This window comes from Oryzias latipes, chromosome 19 (assembly GCF_002234675.1).
Source record: "Oryzias latipes chromosome 19, ASM223467v1".
Lineage (NCBI taxonomy): Eukaryota > Metazoa > Chordata > Actinopteri > Beloniformes > Adrianichthyidae > Oryzias > Oryzias latipes.
Genome location: NC_019877.2, coordinates 24636941 through 24655848, shown reverse-complemented (window position 1 = coordinate 24655848; position 18908 = coordinate 24636941). Strand labels below are relative to the sequence as shown.

The window sequence follows — 18908 nt, the reverse complement described above, 5'->3', positions numbered from 1 at the left end:
TCATCCACTCACAGCTGGAAGAGGCTCGGTGAGAAATGTCACAGCGGTGCAAATCTGGTGAATCTTGCTGCAGTTTTTTTCCCCCCACAGCTCTATTCCCATAAATGAAAAACTTGGTGTCAAATAATTCCAGCCAGGCACAAACCACAAATATTCGTTCCTCCTTCAAAGGGCTGTCACTTCCGTGGATTAAAGGCACTGCTATCCATTCATCACTACCGAACTGGAGTCACTGATTGGTCAAAGTTCAACTGCTTAACTTTTGTATTTATGTAGTTACTATTATGATAAATATAAATTAACTTTTGCTTTTTTGGGCATAAATAAAACAAACATTTAGAGAAAATAGATTATTTTTATTTTACTGTGAAACTGTTTTTAATTTTTTGATAGAGGTTCACATAAAATAAAAGCCCCCCCATCCCCCCCCCCGTGTCACATTAGATCATCTCGTTGCAGTAAATGCAGTCTAGTGTTATGTCAGCAGAGACTTTAAAGAATAAAAAGTGAGTTTTACCGTTTGTGGTGCCTCTCAAACAGAAATGTGTTCATCTAACCAAATTAAAGTTAGAACTATTAAAGTGACCCTTACCATATTAAGGCGTAAAATCCTTAATTAAATAATGAGAAAATCCACCTTAGAATTCGGTGCTCCTAAATTCTGGTTGTGCTTACTGACCTTAAGTTAAGCTGTGGAAAAAAAGACGATGGTTCAGTTCTACACGGCCATCATAGAGTCCACCATCACCTCCTCCATCACCGTGTGGGACGCTGGAGCCACAGCCAGGGACATCAACAGACTGCAGCGTAGTGTGCGCTCAGCTGAGAAGGTGATTGGCTGCAGCCTTCCATCTGTCCAGGACCTCTACGTCTCCAGAACTCGGGGACGTGCAGGCCGGATAGCAGCCGACCCGTCTCACCCTGGACATGGTCTACTGGAGCCACTCCCTTCAGGCAGGAGGTTAAGGTCCATCAGGACCAGAACCTCACGACACACGAACAGTTTCTTTCCCTCTGCAGTCAGACTCATCAACACTTTTTAACTCCTCCCCCTTCAAACCTTTTCACCTGTAAGTCCAGTCACCTGTCCTCTTCCTGGACCTCCTTCATCCTCAGTTTGCACCGTTTATTTCTATTTATTGTTCTGACCATTGTGTCCTTTTCTTATTTTGCTTAGGGTTCATTTTTTCTATTCTTAAGTGTTTTATGTCACATTAGCACCGCAGCAAACTCCTATTCTGTGAATCTGCTCTGTTCACTGAAAATAACAATAAATACTCCTAGAATCCTTAAGTTGAATTTCTGTGATCCACGACACTCAGAAATCTGTCAAAAGTGTTTCAGTTTGTTAAACCACGAAGACAAACTGATGAACTTTTGGAGCTTTACAGGTACTATGTGCTCAGAAGCCTGGCAGCGTAATACGTTTGAACTGGATTCAATGAAAAACGTTTTCATTTGAACCAGGGAGCCGCTGCAGAGAGGTGAAAGACGCCATGCGGCTGTGGAGCCTCAGGCTGCAGGCCCCTGACTTAGGGTCAAGTACATCGCTTCAAATATCTGGGGGTCCACCTCAGCCAGGACCCCACCTGGACACTGAACACGTCACAGCTGGTGAAGAAAGCTCATCAGCGGCTGTACTTTCTGAGGAGGTTCTGCATCCCCAAAGATCCTCAGCAGCTTCTCCAGCTGCATGGTTGAGTCCATCCTGCCCAGCTGCATCACAGTGTGGTACGGCTGTTCTACCGCCACGGACCGCCAACGCCTGCAGAGAGCGGTGAAGACTGCGTCCAAGATCACCAGGACTCCTCTCCCCTCGCTGCAGAGCATCTACAAACGCAGGGTCTGCAGGAGAGCTGACCCCACCCACCCGCAACCAGGTCTGTTCTCTCTCCTCCCCTCAGGACGGAGGTGCAGGACTGTGAAGTTCAGGACCACCAGACTCAGAAACTCTCTTTCCCTCTGCCATCAGACTCCTGAACAGCTGACAGGAGTCTGGAACAACAAACTGCACCTTTGCACATCCTCATTGTTGCTACTGTTATCACTTTTTGCACATTTAGAATTGCCACTCGACATCTTGTGTTTTGTGTGTATGTTGCGTGTGAATTGTTTCAGTTTCCTGTATACTTTTTGGCATTCAGAGCAGACAGCAAAGAAAGAATTTCATTGTGCAGGAAACCCGTTTCTTTACTGTGCATATGATAATAAACCCTTTGAATCTCTGTCATGTAGACCAGGAAAACATTCAAAGGAGGACAAATCCAAACTGGGAAAAATTAGAGACATACCGGCTGATTGTTCATTTCTGGCAGTCTGGTGAGAAAGAAAGGAGAACAAGACAAAGAGGTTAAAGGTCAACTCACATGAGTGAGTGGTCTAAAAGCTTCGCTCTTAAAAAGTTCTTCAAAACTTTGATGCATCGATTTGTGGAAAAGACGTGAACTGTCTCCTCATTGAAAGGCCGAACAGAAGCGCAGCCGCGTGCGTTCGCGCGTGCCAGTGGCTCCTCCTCCGGGCTGGGTCCAAAGCGTGCACTCAGACGCGTCTAATCCTCTTTTGATGGACCCCCCGCCGCTCTGTTCATTAAGCAGCACACGACCTCCTCCACGCCCCCGGAGCACGCCACGCGCGTGCGTGCGTGCGTCACTCTCCTCCATAAATGTCCCCCTGAGGCGTGGAGCTGGAGGAGTCTTCTGCGCCTCGGAGCAGCCATGCCGCCGCGTAAAACCCTCTTGGTCCCGCTGGAGTCGCAGGGGGGGCTGTGCCCCGCGGACATCCACGCGCTGCTGCAGCGGAGCCCGACCCCGGCGAGCAGCGGCCCGGAGAGCGACTGCAGCGACAGTCCGTGCGTGGTGGAGCTGCGCGTGTGCCCCTCCGGCGGCGCGCTGAGGCTCATCACGCAGCCGGACCAGTGCGCCCTGGAGCGGGCGCAGCGGCGGCGGCGGCGGCTGGCCGCGAACGCGCGCGAGAGGAGGCGGATGCTGGGTCTGAACGTGGCCTTCGACCGGCTGCGGAGCGTCATCCCGCACCTGCAGAGGAAGCTGTCCAAGGCGGAGACGCTGCAGATGGCGCAGATCTACATCAGCACGCTCAGCGAGCTGCTGCACGACGGCGCGCGCGCGCCCCAGGAGCACGCGGGGGACCAAAGCGACGCTTGAAGGCCTGCTTGTTCTTCAAAAGGACTTTCCATCTTTCTACGAACACACAAGGGGCGGGGCTACTAAAAGTATGAAGCTTTATTCTTTGAAGACTGTACAGGTGAGACACACGCCCTGAAATCAGTACAAAGGTGCAGCTATCCTCCGTGCACAACAAGCACGCGCTTAGAAAAGGAAAAATAGATTCACAAAAGTAGAGTTAAGACTCAATCGCCCCCCCTCCGTGTATTTACAGCATCTATGTACAAATGCTGCTTCCTGTGAGAGTAAAACTTTCTGCAACAAAAACATCTGTTTGTGTGTTTGTTTCCTCCGCTGAGCTCTGGAAAACATTTTACTCATGACGTTAAAAGTCTCTGGCAGAAATGACACAAATCTAAAACCATGGCTTTCTCCTGTGTCTGGGGGGGGGGGGGGGGGCACCTTTTCATACAAAAAAGGTCCTTCTCAGCAGTGTTGTGAGATGCCTCAGAGGTATGATGGGAAATGTAGTCCAATCCTTTCGGTTAAAGCCTTCCGCCTCGACGCTGGAAGAAAAACTGGAACACTGGAATTCTTTGAAAGGGGGAAAGTTTAAGGATGGAGGTGTGGGGGCTAGAGAGGGTCAGAACTTCAACATGGACTCGTTTGAGCAACGTTAACGTCAAAGCCCAGCAGCTGGTGAGGGGGGGCCTCAGCAATGCTCCAGATAGTCGATGATCCTGGAGATGGACTTCTGTCCGGCCGTGCCGACGTCACACTGTGGAAACAAGCGGACGGCATCAGAACCACGCCAGCCCGACCGGAACCAGCTCTGAACAGAGCAGAGGTGAAGGCGGAACTCACCGTGAGGTTCATGAAGTTGAGGAACTTCTTCAGCATCTCCGTCATGATGGAGAAGTCGCCTCTGGGCAGGTTCTCCCTCACAGTAGTCACATTCATCTGGTCACACAACAGAAGCTCTTCAGTTATTCTTCTGGACATAAGCATGCAGTCTAACATTACTTTACAGATTCTGCTGCACAGAAGCATTCCTTCTCCTCTAGAACATTCCTACGTATTTGATCCTTTGCTGACTTTGTAGGTTTGCCCGTGTAAAAACAAACAGAGTCTGTCGTCCTAACGGCAGATTCATGAAAGAAAATCGAGGAATCCACTTTAAATCCTCCAAAAACAGTCCTGCCGTGTTGATTTAGGCTGATTTCTCACTGCTCTCATGATCATGGAAACCCCACCAGGTCAGATCTGGTTTGGAGGCCCAGACCTAAAGGTGGTGGATGGTTTTGCCGGACCAACCGTTGCCACGGTAACCCCCAGCTTCCTGCTGATGGTTTTGTAGTCATTCTGGTCTTGTGCAGGTTTACTTCTCCCTTAAATCCACTGAAAGCGGTTTAGTCTTTCCATGTTGGAGAGTCTGGTTACTGGGGGATCAAATACTTCTTTCCCCAAAAATGAAATGCAATTAAATGGCTACAAGTTGTTTAAAGTGGAACTCTTGATTTTCACACTTCACTGATCAAATGAACGATGACAGACGGTCCAGGTCATGAAAGGATCCTTTCTGAGTGTATTGTTCCAAACATCAAGCCGTGCACAGTGAAACACGTGCACTCACCGGGCTCCCCTGGCAGAGGCAACCCAGCAGCAGTGCGGTGTAGGAGGCCACAATGCTGTCCTCCATGTGCTTTCCTGCATGTTGAAGAGCTGGGAACAGAGAAAACCTGCATCAGGACTTTCCTGATCCTCCATCAGGACCAAAACCGCTCATCTACCTTTATTCAGGTCCAGCGGCTCGTCCTCCTCCTCCTTCTTTTTAATACTGTCCTCCTGTCTGTTGGAGTCTGAATCATTGGCCACCCACTGGATCTCCCCGCCCGTCTCCTGCCACTCGCCACTCTGGTCCAGGGCCGGCTTTGGAGCCTCTTTGATGAGGTCATCGGTCTGCGCCTCTGCCAGAATGGCAGCCTGCTCCCGCTGAATGAAGAGCTGAAACCCAAGGAGTTTGGGTCATCATCGACAGAGGTCGACTCAGCAATAATTCTGACACGCCGAGTCCGGACGGGAGCTTCGGCAGAGGTGGGGCTGAAGCTCCACCGGATTCCCATCAACCCTCTACTGCTGGCGGCGACTCTACCTGCACCAGAGCAGCGATGGCGCTCAGCGGGCCGGTGCTGGCGACGTGCTGGGGCTGTGGGGCGAGCAGCACGGTGGAGTCGCAGGGACCCTGACCCTCCTCCATCTCCATCTCCATCAGGCAGTAGCGGTTCCTGGCGCTGTACTCCACCAGGTTGATGAGCAGACCCAGACCCTGAGGACACACAGACGCTGTGAGTCCAGCAGGAAACCTACAACAGATCAGCTAAAAGCCTTCCAAAACACACAGGTCCAACCCAAAAATAAGAATACAAAAATAAATGAATTCAAATGAAGTACAACCAGGTTGAGACTTCAAAGACATCCCATATCGCAGGGACTTTCAGATAACCAGCTTCCTTTACGTCCTATTATTTATGCCCCACATCCTAAAATCACCTGACCCAACACCTGCTTTAGGCTCCTCCCCTTTTGACCCAGCAGAGAGTGAGCTGACAGTACCGAGTCCTCTACAACCAATCTCCACCCACCCTCCATCCACGTATCTTTGCAGTGTATTTAGGTTTTTTTCTTTTCACCCTTGTGCTATCCTATGGGGTCCAGATGACCCCCCCTTCCATTGAGGTGTTCTCCCTACCATGACAAAGGTGGATAAAGGTGGAAAGATTTCATGTAATCCATGGACACCAGTGAAGATCACAAATCATTGAAGAAAAAAGGTTCAGAGCACTGTCTAGTGGGTCCAGATGACCCCACTAGACAGCAAAAGAGTTTTGGCCGTGAGCTCTAGCTGCATGTCTGTGGTCTTTGGCTTCCACTTTGTTCCTGCAGAAACTTCAGGAGCTTCACCTTAGGACTCTGGTCGTCCAGGTTGCTTTAGTACGTTTAAACTGCTGTGTCAGACTAACAACTGGGAGCTGCAGCTAGAGCTGTGACGGTGTGGGATTTTTGATCACCGTGGTGATGAACCAGCAGGGGGCGCCGTGTGGCGGTTATCGTCACAGCCCAAGCTCCAGCCTCCTTTTTCCCCACACAAAGCCAGAGCTGCACTGCTCAAGCATTAGAGACCGTTCCTAAAGACAACACTGACTGTTCTCTCCAACGTCTCCACCTTTAACACTTATATCAAGTCTGGCAATAGTTTCCGTTTGCCTGGAAGATCTGATGCAACTCTGCAGTTTCTGCCAACAATCTGCCGTCTTAGCTTATCAAACTCTTCTTCATCACTTTACTTGGATCACACCCCCTCATTGAACCTCAGATCTGACAGAGACCTTTGACCTGGAGATGATTCTGGACCTTCTCTTCCAGTCCTACATGGTGTTGTGGTAACTCTAGTTATATCCTCCACTTACACCTCACACCGCTTATATGAAGCTTTGAAAAAGTTTGATTCCAGCTTTAAGAATCAGAGGAAGCATTGTCCATCCTTCCATGATCCACACCAACCACATTCAGATGGACTAAAATACAACCAGAACATTTTAAGAAGTCTCCAGAGCCGTGAAGATGAGAGGCTGCAGACCCTCAGCAGCATGAAGCAAAGCCTTTCCATACGTGTGAATGGAGTGTCAGAGCTCACCAGCACTCTGACGTCGAACCTCTGCTCCTGAGGAAGATACTGGGGCACTCTGAGGACGCAGTTCAAAGCCGTGGAGATCAGGTCCTGCTGCTCTCCAGTCTTGGTGCTGCCCCACTCTGAGGAATAAAACAAGAAGGGATCAGAACCCGTCCAGGAGCTGGCAGCATGCAGGACTGCACAGACTTACCGTTGTCATGTGTCAGGTTGAGCAGGACTCCGATGATGGCCCTCATGCAGTTCTCCACCGCCTTCCCCATCGCCGCTCCGTCCGAGCTCAGCTCCCTGCTGTAGCGCTGGATCATGTGCTCGCAGTGGCGCAGCGCCCTGACACACAACAGCCTTCATGAGCGTCTGCTCTCCACCCCCAAACACCCTGAAGACCAGTCTGTGGCCTTGTTCAAGACAGCGGGGGGGGGGGGGGGGGGGGGGGGGGGGGGCGCTACTTTATGGACTAAAGCAGGGGTCGGGAACCTTTTTGGCCAAGAGAGCCATAAACGCCACATATTTTTAAATGTAATTTCGAAAGAGCCATACAATAATGTAGTTTCCCACACTGAGGCACGGAGACTTAACCTCTTTTAAGGTTCTTTATTCTGGTTACTGTAGACCACAACAAACGCCGTAAAATTAATTCAGCAACTCCTTAATCTCTCCTGTCGACACGAGACGAGAGAGAGCGCTTCTACCAACTTTATATTCACCTGCTCCCGCTCCAGCCCTCCCATTTCCCTTATTCGGCCCATAGCTGAACCCCATTGGTCCAAACTACCTAACAACAGGCTGAGCGACAGAACTGAGAGCCAATCAGATCTCTGCTTGATGCGGTCAATGAACTCCAGAACTTTCAACGCGGCCCAACAGCCGCTCAGTCCGCGACAATATGTTTAAAACTAAATATACAAATGAATGTGTGCATTTGATGTAATTTCAACATTTTTAAAGTACAATAAGTCTGTGGATTCTTTTTAATAACATTGTTATGCTGTTGCTGATAAATGATGAGTATTTCTCGTGGTAGTTTTGCTGATGGTCTAGTCTGGTTGATACGTGGTGAGTTTCTGCTTCACGCAGGCGTTGAGACTTTAAACGTGATCTTAGGTCTGAATGTTCTGTAGATGTGACAAAGACTGCTCACATGCAGACGGGGAGCCAAACACACACTCACACACTGCAGTGAGTGACAGGCAGTGGGTTTTACCTATTTACAATCCCTGCGCGATTCACCTGCTGCCTGTCCCCACAACACCTCAGCCCCACCCCCCTGCTTTCATCCTCTGACATCCCGTCCCCGCAACTGCGCGCTCTTTCTCAGAGACGGGAGCGCGCAGTTTTAGGCACGGCAATTCACAGGTTTCCAGCTGGTACAAACTCTGTGAAATTATAGATAATAGTAAACTGATAGCGCTGGCGCAGATTTTTCTCTCCAAGCACCGCTACTATTGCGCGCCTCTTTTTTTTTTTTTTTTTTTTTTTCGCGCCCGAGAAGGACTGGACTAATGATAAAAAAAGTATAATTAAAGATTTGTCTGCGAGCCACATGTGACCATCAAAAGAGCCATATATGGCTCGCGAGCCATAGGTTCCCGACCCCTGGACTAAAGTGTTTGACTTTAGCTCAGTTTAAAGTGGTAACCACTGTTTGAGATGGTAGTTAAACTGATGATGATGCAAAGCTAGCTTAACCTGCTAACACAGGACCGTTGGCTCTTCAACCGTTTACGCAACTCTACTGGATTCTGATGCAAAGAAAAGCAGCTTTGAGCTAAGATACAATACTTTACAGTAGTGAAATATTTACGCCATCAACTGATACTTTTCTTTATTCTGTTTGCACAAAACTGAGATCACGCTGGAATTACAGCGATTGCATCAAGAGTTGAAGAGTTACGGTAGTTACGCGAATGTAAACACCGGAGCTGAAGCTCTGGTGTGACGGGGTTAAAGGTTAACGGGTAACTGGGGGTCCAGATTAACGTTAAAGCTGCTTACACAGATTAGTGATCGTTTGATATTACTATTAAATTAGGCTGGCAGACAGCTGGAGCGCTCACAGGCAGTTGGAAAAGGGAAAACAGAGAACAGGAGAGGAAAAAGGAGAATAAGAAAGGAAATAGGGGGAAGGAGGAGGACGGGGGGGCACAGCAGCCTGAGCTTAATCAAGTTAAGACAGCAGAGGGCTCACACTGAGGCCGGCGGTGAAGCCCAACAGGAGCCCTCCGTGATCTCCTTCAGGCTCATCTTCTTCAAATCCACCCTCAAGGACCATGAAGGTCACGGTCATGCTAAACCTCCGTTTACAGAGGTCATGTCTCATCTGTGCTGATCATCGGTCACAGGTCAGAGATCAACGCTGTGACTGACACCACCAGGAAATGATGCACAACCCCGGGGATCATGCACATCTGCATTTCCACTCACTTTGCAGCAGAAACGATGAGCGAGGAGTCCTTGTAGGCTATCAGGTAGCTCTGGTTCTCTGGATTGTGTGCGGTTACCTGTCAGAAAACAAATGCAGCATTAAGTCCGGTTCTGCGTTGGCCTATTCACCCCACCACCGCCTGCATGCAGGGACCATACAAGGGTTAGATGTCTGCTCTGATACGATGTTTGATTGTCCACTCACGCTGTCCAGCACTCGCAGACACCTCTCAGCCCCCCACAACGATGTCACTAGCTTCTCCTCCTGGTGCTCCTGGTCCAGGTTTTCCACACATTCCTTCACTGTGGACACAGAGGCGTGAACAGTGAGGAAGACTCTTTCCTTTGGGCCGAGCTCTCCGTTTTCCAGCTCACCTTTATCTACGATGTGGTCCAGGCCTCCCAGCAGGCGCAGCTCCTCTTTGAACCAGTCCCCCGCTCGCTTTGAGGTCAACGACAGGAGCGTCTCCATGGCCAAATGACCCGTCTGCAGAGAGTGAGAACACGCCTCAGAGACCGCAGAACCAAAGCAGACCTGCAGCCGGACTGCAAAGTGCTCAAACTTTGGTACCGTAATGTTCTGCAGGTCCAGGTGCTTGTTGTGCACCGTGTCACACAGCTTCCTGATTTTCTCCTTTATCTTGGCCAACTCTCTAGCGCTGAACTGAACGCTGGAGTCAGCCCCACCCCCCTGATCCTGGTCCAGCTCCAGCAGCCGGATCATCAGGTCCAGACAAGACCGGTCCAGATCCATGTTGAGCCGATCTCGACTTAGGATGTACATTAGGGCAGCCGTGCACAAGGCCAAGTTCTGCAGAGACGACAGGCCGCGACTTAGATGGGCACACTTCCCGCCTCCACCACACTCACCTGGGTCTGTGTGTGAGACATTTACCGGCTGCTGCGGGGCATCGTTCAGGGTTTTGAAGACCTGGGCCACCTTCCCTCGAGCCCTGAGGTGCATCCTGAAGCTGGGCATGGCGCATCGAGAGGCCAGGCTGATCACACTGGGAGAACATCACAGAAGAGTGAGCTGCTGCTGCTGCTGCTGCTGCTGCTGCTCTCCAGCAGACTCCTCACCTGAGGCAGCGGGTGTTGAGGGGCTGCCCACTCTTCAGTCCGGTGGCGAGGTACTCAAAGTCATCAGTGAACTCCTGGTTTTCTCCAAACTCCACCACGTCATTAAAGTGCTTCACATGCTGGACCACCGTGTACAGCTGGAAAACACATGGAGAGGGCGGAGCTTCAGACCAACTGAAGACACATTTGCTTTTTAGATGCCACTGCCCCACCCACACCTGAAAATGAGGAGCAACAAGAAAGAAGGTGGATGGAAAAGAACCGATCCGTTGTTTGATACAGAAAAATGTCCCAGACTCCATCAGGTTGTTGCTGGATGCTTCCCTGCAGCACCTTTGCACTCCTGACGGTGTGAGCCAGACATTTCCTCTCTCCATACAAGACAATCATTGAAAAGATTGAGTTTTCTCAACTTTAGGTCAACATTTAACCCGACCAGCACCTATTTCTACCTTTGTTTCCATGGTAACGCATGTGTGCTGCCCACAGATGTGCTGAGCAGCAAACAGGAGCAACAGTTCTGAGGAAGTTAGCGCTCTAAGGTGTGGCGGGGCAGGAAGGGTTCGTCTCTCCTCCGGTTCAGGTCTATAGATTTGAGGCTTGACCACAGTTCAGTAGTTTATGTTCAAGGTCTTTGGGTTTGCTGGGCGGAGCTTGGCTGTCTACTTGAAAACAGGCCCACATGCTGACAGAAAAGCTCCTTACTTACCTCCTTGTGTTCTTTGTGGCACTTCAGTGCAGTGACCGTGTCCTGACAGGGGTCCAGAGGAACGCTCACACACTTGGTGACTTTGGGTGGAGGGGGAGGAGCCTTGAAGAGACCATCGTCTCTCTGGGAGGTGGACGGTTCCTTGCTGGACTCTCCGGCCGTGACGGATGCCTGGAAGGAGAAGACAGGAAGCTGCATTGCGGCATCTCCATGGGATGCGTCGACGTGTCGGAGAATATTCCTACGTTAACCGGATGTGAGCGGGAGAAGAACGGCGGGGGGGGCTCCTCCTCAGTCTCCACAGTCCAGTGTCTGGCGTTGTACACGGCTTTGGTGGGAGACTGAAACAGCAAATCCACAGAAGCGCCTTTGTGAATCGCAAAGGATGGTGGTTACCTTAAATGTGCTAAAACAATCTAACGGCAGCTGGAAGTATTTAAAAAATGAAATAAGGCCCTTTCTGCATTTGACCAATCGGATGGACTCCTTATGTTAGATGCTGGCCTCTATGTTGACCAGGGTTAACTCTGGTTTAAATGAAACTGTTGCAGTGGTTGTGTAGCTGTGTGTTCATGTATGTCGTCACTGCAGTATTGATCACTAACATGGCATATCGTGCAGCTCTAGTCTGAATGAACCTCATTCAGACTAGAGCTGCAGCTTTAAACCAAACACCACGCTTTGTCTGAAAACATTGAGAGCAAAAACTGCTAAAGTCTTCCTTCCTTTGATCCACGTCAATAAAGGCGGGATGATGACCCCCCCCTTTTACACAGGCGGTCATGTGAGGGGAAAGGCTTCGTGTGAGGGTTGTTGAGGTGAAATGGGAGACATTCCACATCTGTATTGGTGCTCTTTAAACCATCTCACAAACGCAGCACATCGTGTCCTGGCTGACCATACAGACCAGAATGAGTGCTGGTTGATGAAATCCAGTCCAAGGGTTGGGGTACTTTCTTAGATGCCCCATGCATGCACACCCCCACCCCTTCATTTGTCCCTCAGTGGAAGACTGAACGTTTGGAGTGATGGACGGTGGTTTCTGACCTTCTTTTGTGCACTGAAGATCCTTCGGAAAGAGTCTGCGTTCTTTTCTGGTGGTTTGCTGGGGGGTGGCCTCCTGGGACCGCCGGCCAGAACCCGAAGGCTATCGTCCGAGAAGTCCAGAGCATCTGTAGGAGGATCCGGAAGGCAAACAATCACTGATGAACATGCAGCCTGAAATGAAGCTGCTGCTCCTACTGACAAAAGCTTCCCCCTGCAGTCTGACATGACTAACAGCAGTGATGTCAGCTCCAGTCTAACGGCACCACAACACACCGATGGACAAACGGATGTGACAGAGCGGAGGCTGATGTGAGGGAACAAGGTGAGTCCTTTCAGCAGCCAAAGGCACCAATCCTGTGACTTCAGCGCTCGCTCGAGATCTCCAAGTGTGCAAATGTAGGAATCTGTTAACATCAAGGCTTTATGTTGACCAACCCGGCCCCCCTCCCACCACATGTTCCAGTGCCAAATGACCGTGTGCACTCACCTGCTATCCTGCCGCCCCGCTTCTCTGGGTGCCTCTTGCTCTCCCTCATGGGGGGCTTCTCCTGGCTCTGCAGCCGCTCAAAGGGGTCTGGGATGTCGGCAGACCTTTCGTCCACAGGACCCAAGAGGGGAACTGCAGACACGTCGCTTATTTTGGCCCTTTGTCTGGGTTTGGAGCTGTGCACGTTGTCGTCTTCGGCGCCATCGCTGTCACTCATGTCATCAAAGCCAAAGTATTTGATTTTGTAAGTAGAGCTGCCGTCTGTTCTGGTAGAGCTGTTCTCCTCTTGGTCAAAACCAAACAGGTCCTGTGTTTCCTCCTTCTTGGACTTGGTCTGCCTGAACCTGCACATGAAACACAGGGACAGGAGGAAGAGGAAGGTTACTGTGTGAGGAAGACCCAAGCAGGAACTGAAGGAACGATGCCCTGATTTGAGGAAATCCAGCCCGATCTGCAGGGTCGCTGACATTACACACCCAGGGTAGAGGAAAACGCTCCAGCGCCATATTTAGCTCCACGTTTGACACGTTTGAGTGCTGATGAAGATGAGATCCTAGTGGATTTCAGCTTCCCCAGCAGCTCATGATCAGAAACAGAGATGTCCCAATCCGATCACATTGTTTCAGATTCCATCAGAATGGAACGTTGCATCCTGAGTGTTTATATATTTAAGCTTGTTAGTCCAGATAAATGCTCTACCATCACAACATTTTACTGTCCCAGCAGAAAACCACAGCATTCTGAGCTGGAGCCATACGAAAACAGTTCAGTAAAGTTAGCAAGATATTCACAGAAACGGTTACATCATGGATACGCAGCATCATTTTATGCTACGACAACGATGTTGAAAGAAACTTTAATGCAGATATTAATCACATATGATCAAAAATGTTCAACACTTCTAAAGTTGCACTTTCACACATGACTAATTTTCACCTATTTATCCATCCATCCTTCTAATCCGCTTTATCCCTTTCGGGGTCACGGCGTAGCCGGAGTCTGTCCCGGCTACTGTAGGTTGAAGGCGACGTGAACCCTGGACCGGGTCGCCATTCTGTTGCAGAGCCACACAATCACACCCACTAACCAATGCACACTTTAGAGTAACCAACTATGAAGCGTGTTTTGGGACTTAAGGAGGAAGCTGAAGTACCGGAGAAAACCCACGTATGCACAGGGACAACATGCAAACTCCACACAGAAAGGTCCCAGCCGGGATTCAAACCAGGGCCTTCTCTCTGTGAGGCAAGAGCGCTGACCACTGCGCCACCGTGCAGCCCATCACCTAATTAATAGTTCACTATCTTTTCTAGTTGATAGTTGTACTATTTTTGCTTAATTGTTGAAGCTACGTCACAGAGGTTTTCTGTTTAAGTGTTAAATGAAAATATAAAGTTAAAAATAAAGGGAAAAAATGGACCCGTTTATTTTACATTTGTTCATTTTTAACCATTTATTAAACTATCAGATCTAAGCCAAAAACAGAACCTGATCAGGACATTTCCAATCATAAACCTCTGAATGACATACAGCGGTCCCAGAATCACCCGCACCAGGAGAAGAGCGACGCAACCCGGGTTCATTTCCTGTGACATGTTTACGCCAAACAGAGCATTGAACCGGTTTCAGCAGAAGCACTCGGAGAACAAAGTGTGACAGGAGAGAGCAGTGAAGGACACATGACACAAACGCACAAGGATGTGGTCAGGATGGCTTGATATCAAGGCTGTTTCCTGCCTCCAAACGTTTGTCTGCTACAGATAAAAACCCACTGGTTTTGGACTCTTGAAGCAGACATAAAGAATACATTTTCACCAAATGGTGTTTCCAGCTAGCGCTTGGTTTTGTTTGTTGCTAGGTTACCTTGAGTTTTGCGTTTCCACCTTTTTGCGCTGCCATCCCGGTCCCCCATGCTGCACGGTGCCCTCAGAGGCAGCCGTGTCGCCACCGCTAGTAGGCGCTGCGTCGCTGTTCAACTCTTCAGCCGCGTTGGACTGGATGGTGACGTTGCACACGGAAACAGAGGACGGGTGCAGCACCGTGGAGTCCCTTGTCCTGCTCCGACTGCCGGCACCACCTGCTGCTCTGGTGTTACAGTCCTCTGCTATGGCTTTGGGAAGATCTGAGCCCAAACCAGAGCCAGAGAAGCAGCTGGACTCTGAGACTCTGCCAGAGCACTGCTTGTTAGGCCTCCGGTAAGTCCGACAGTTCAAATTTCTTTCAAGAGACAACGAGGACATCTGGGAGACATCTGACACCTCCAACACATCAGACTCCCTCACCACGTCGCATCTTTCACTCGGGCTGCTGAAGTGTGAAGAAGGCTGCAGATTCTCCACTGAGATGCCTGCTGAAGCCCAGGAGAGTGTGGGGGCAGGTTTGCGAGGCTCCTGGTTAGGCGACGGTGGACGCAGACCCATGATAACGTCCCAGGACTCACAACTGGGCTCCGTCTTGGAGCCCGTCCTCAGGGTGGTGGTCTGGGCCAAGGGCTTCCTGTCGCTCTCAGAGGCATTTTGGTACCATGAGTAACTGTGCTGGTTGTCTGATGAAGATGAGCCCTGTCTGGATTTTCCTGAAGACAGAAGCAGAATCAGCTCTGATTACCAAAAAGCTTCAGAAGACAAAGCCAGGTTCAGACTCACACGTTAGTAAAGACATTCACGGAAACCTAAAGGAGACTTTGCTTCAAACAAGGGCTGCAGAGTCTGAATGGAAACTAAGCTCCACCTGCAGTGGAGGTGAGCTCTGCAGCTGAAATGACGGATGTGTGAGCACGTCAGCTCTCGCTTTCATGTTTCATCTCTGGTTGACTGCAAATGAGGCGGCGTTTTCTGAACAGACGCATGGGTCGAGGTCGTGACAACTGGGATAGGCTCCACCCATCCACAACCACAAACACCAGAGGGGGTAAGGAGCAGGCAGGAATCAGGAATCGATCAGTAAAGGTTCTACGGTAAAGATGTCTAGATGATAGTCTGCAGATATTTACTTTAAAAAAACAAACAACAGCTCGTTTTTCTGGGCAAAATAAGCATTTCTGTTACAGTTTTTCTTGTTGGTTTTTACATCATAAAATCGTATAGAGTGAAGTGAAACTGAAGAATGTCCACGTGTGCATTTGTGCGTTGAAGGCAGCCGTTGCAGCGACAGAGAACGCGGCTTGATGCTCTTTTCCAGGTTAGGTCTTTACAGCGTAGTCTGACTTTCATCAAATCAAAAGGGGATTCATTTGAATTTTTGTTTTAAATGTAAATATTTAAAACATTAGGATATTCATCAGCATTCAACCGAGATGTGAGCGGAGACATCCCCTTAAAGCTTAAAATGTTAGGAATTGTCAGCCTATTCCCATTTTATGGCAGAGAGAAGAGGATCTGTTTTTCAGAATTAGGGTTCAGTCCTTCACTGTAGATCTGGTCAAACTAATTCCATAGTTCCAACTTCATAGGGGGTTTGTGGGAACATGGAAGGTCAGTGAAGACATGAATGAGTTTGGGTTCTAAGAACTGAGTCTTGTGCAGGTTAGTCAACCTGACAGAACATCTTATAGATGATTTAGAACCAGGAGAGAACCGTAAGCCTGAATGGGTTTCTGGGACATCGTTAAATGTTCCTCTAGACATTTCTGAAGCGATGTAAAGACTTCAGGCTGGTACGCGGGCCACGTTAAACTGTGGATTACTAACAGGATTTCATTGAAGGTAAACACACACGGAAAAGCTGACGAACAAATATTTTAGACCACATTTTAGAGATTTAGATTTCCTGCAAGACTTAAAAAGGTTTTACTTTGGACATTAGCAGACCTGATACATGTGTTCATGTATGTGTTCTTTATTCTGTCCCTTTTCCACTTTTTTAAACCCTTAAACTTTATGAGAAGTCCTTGTAAACCAGTGTGACATTTAACATCCTTACTGTTAATAATAAATAAATGAAATCTGATTAACAGGAAGAAGTTTTGCCTGCCTGGTGTTTTTAAATGATCACGTATTTTTCAGAGAAACTTCTTTAAACATTTTCGATTTCTCCAGTAACCACGACATTGACTGTAGTTGAACAGACTTTCAGCTGGAAACCTGGACCATGACGTCACGCATGAACTCGGCATGCATTACCTGTGCTCGTGCTGCTGCCGGTGGTCCCAAACCGAGGGGTGTCTTCCATCACAATGTCCGGCTGGCCTGTGTCGGTAGACCCCCACCACACTCCCTGATCAGACTGTGTAATGCGTGATGATCCCAGGAAGCTGGATTTGCTTCCCGTGTCGAGAAAAACGCTTGGCCTCTCTGCTTGCGGGGGCTCCCCAAAAGCTGGTTTGCCTGGCGATGACTTGCTGGCCACTCGTGATGACACCGGTTTGGATTCCTCATCGCTGTCGAACCCGAAAGGGTCTTCCGAGTCCCCTTTGGAGGGCCGGGACCTTTTAGAGACCTCCAGGAAAGAGTCGTTCTTGGGGGCCCCGGCTCGCTTGGAGCCCACCTTGGCTTTGTAAGTGGTGGCGCCCCATTTGGTACTGAGGGTGCCTCTCTTGGTGGACAGAACCTCGTCAAACTTGGAGGTGCCCTCCCCTCCCCTGCGACTGTAGGTTTTACCGAATCTGGATGTCATTGTTGAATGTGGTTCATGATCTCTGAGGCAAAAGAGGAGAAAAAACAAAAAACAAATGAGGGAGTCCAGAATGTGAAAAAGTTCCAGTGTTTAAAGTGCGTCTTCATTCTCAAGCAATCAGCTGGAACAGAAAATCTAGATATGAATCATGTCAAGCCAGGCTCACAACCTCCCAGTCCGAGGTCATTACCAGCTAACCCCCCCCCCCCCCCCCCCCCCCCCACACACACACACACACACACACTAAAAAATGTAACTCAGTCGATTACAAAGTCATTTGTTAATCGTTATTTGTTGTTTTAAGATTCCAACTAAAGAAAAATACTTTAAATGAGAGGATTTTTATGTTTATTTTGTCAAAGTTAGCTTAACGCTTACAAAAGCATAACACAACAAGGCCGCAAAATCTGACTTAAATGTTTAGAATATTTCAAAACCAAAACATGAGCAGAAGGACTGACTTGCATCTCAGCTTAACAGAGTTTTCACAAGATTGGATTGGAAATGTTTTATTTCAAGCAATCAAAGCAAAAATGATGCATAAACAAAATAACCAACAGAGGTTTATATCCACGCAGAGACATGTCGAACATAGAAGAAAGAAATTACGGTTTTCCTCTTTGCAGTAAAAAGTGAAAACACAAAGTGGCCGCCCTAAGGCCTATGGCTTCAGTGTTACTGATTTTCAAGTTGGGTCCTTCTACGATGCACACAACCGAAAACATATCCACTTTAAAGCAATAACACCCTCAGTAATACGTCTATGAATCAGCCTTACCCTGATCAATCCACTAAAGGATGTAGCAACAGATCAGCTAGCTGCTTAACAAGCCGGACGATGCTAACGGGCTAACCTGCTACATTTTGTAATAACGCAGCGAAAGCAGTCATGAAGATGAGAGTAACGGATAAGTATAAGTAAACTGGTGTAAAAAAAATCTATGGTATTCATTTGACTTTCCTTCATTGTGTAAACGTTTCTTGAAAGCTAACACAGGCGTTAGCTTCAGACAAGCTAGCTCGATGCTAGCAGCTAACAATAACTCCGCATAAGCCGATCCAAAAACACAACCACGGCGATCAGTTTCCAGTACCGAAGATGTGAACACATACCTGAGCAGCCGAAGGGGCGATTTAAGACACCACCGAGAACACCAATGGCCAAAAAACGGCAAGCGGCCGGGCCCGCTCCCCTGCCCTGGGCTGTTCGTTACTATAAACAAGACTAGGTAGAGGCCGCTTCCTGCAGGTCAGTGCGTGAAAACAGTGCGGGAGGGAAGCAGATGCGGGGAAATACCTACGATGACACGCGAGGAAACCAGCTCGAATTATCGGCCAAACCCGTCTACAATGGTCTCTCCCTGGGTCAAACCGAGGCTGCCATTGATCCTCCACCGCATCAAACCAAGCGGATGGCGTGAGAGCACCGGAACTAGATACCCTACAAAATTAAGGTCGGACGATAATTTATTTATCAGATGTTAAAATCAGTTTTATTGCATGTATTATATATAAACAATCACAATTTGTAATATTTTAAATGGTTCATCATCAGCCAGCTTAAAATCAAAGCGGTGTGCAGATGAACTTACTTCTATAAATTAACCGGAAGTTCTGATGTAATCTTTCCACTTTCACATCTTCACCGATGGTACATTCAAGTACAGCCTTGAAACTCGGAGAAAATCCTCCACAATGTGAGAGTCAGGAAATGCGTCATCCTTGCTGCTTCATAAA

The 18908-nt window shown here is 48.8% G+C and overlaps 2 protein-coding genes across 4 annotated transcripts; one reads left to right on the top strand and one right to left on the bottom strand.

The window, feature by feature from the left end:
- Nucleotides 1-378: 378 nt before the first annotated feature.
- On the top strand, nt 379-3329 carry LOC111946401 (protein atonal homolog 1-like). Its single transcript, XM_023949441.1, has one exon. The coding sequence runs from the start codon at nt 2715-2717 to the stop codon at nt 3159-3161; it is 447 nt and encodes a 148-aa protein (XP_023805209.1). The 5' UTR covers nt 379-2714; the 3' UTR covers nt 3162-3329.
- A 226-nt stretch (nt 3330-3555) lies between these two features.
- LOC101161461 (wings apart-like protein homolog) lies at nt 3556-18606 on the bottom strand. Of its 3 annotated transcripts, none has more exons than XM_011493783.3 (20): nt 18285-18606; nt 16679-17193; nt 14421-15132; nt 12558-12901; nt 12071-12195; nt 11269-11364; nt 11024-11194; nt 10315-10451; nt 10130-10241; nt 9806-10045; nt 9610-9721; nt 9440-9537; nt 9235-9311; nt 7004-7140; nt 6817-6932; nt 5275-5448; nt 4913-5126; nt 4756-4844; nt 3987-4082; nt 3556-3900 (listed from the first exon to the last, which is right to left on the bottom strand). In XM_011493783.3, exons 2-20 carry the CDS (start codon nt 17169-17171, stop codon nt 3835-3837), a joined length of 3609 nt encoding a protein of 1202 aa, XP_011492085.1. In that variant the 5' UTR covers nt 17172-17193; nt 18285-18606; the 3' UTR covers nt 3556-3834. The 3 variants fall into 3 exon arrangements, with proteins under 3 accessions (XP_011492085.1, XP_011492087.1, XP_011492086.1); XM_011493785.3 differs by having other exon boundaries at nt 18469-18606; XM_011493784.3 differs by having other exon boundaries at nt 18473-18606.
- Between the last annotated feature and the right edge of the window lie 302 nt (nt 18607-18908).

Coding starts and splice junctions, on each gene's coding strand:
- LOC111946401 (XM_023949441.1), top strand. CDS start 2,715: ATGCCGCCGCGTAAAACCCTCTTGGTCCCGCTGGAGTCGCAGGGGGGG.
- LOC101161461 (XM_011493783.3), bottom strand. CDS start 17,171: ATGACATCCAGATTCGGTAAAACCTACAGTCGCAGGGGAGGGGAGGGC. Junction 9,312..9,439: donor GTCTGCGAGTGCTGGACAGC/GTGAGTGGACAA, acceptor GTTTTCTGACAG/GTAACCGCACACAATCCAGA. Junction 3,901..3,986: donor TCAACTTCATGAACCTCACG/GTGAGTTCCGCC, acceptor TTGTTTCCACAG/TGTGACGTCGGCACGGCCGG.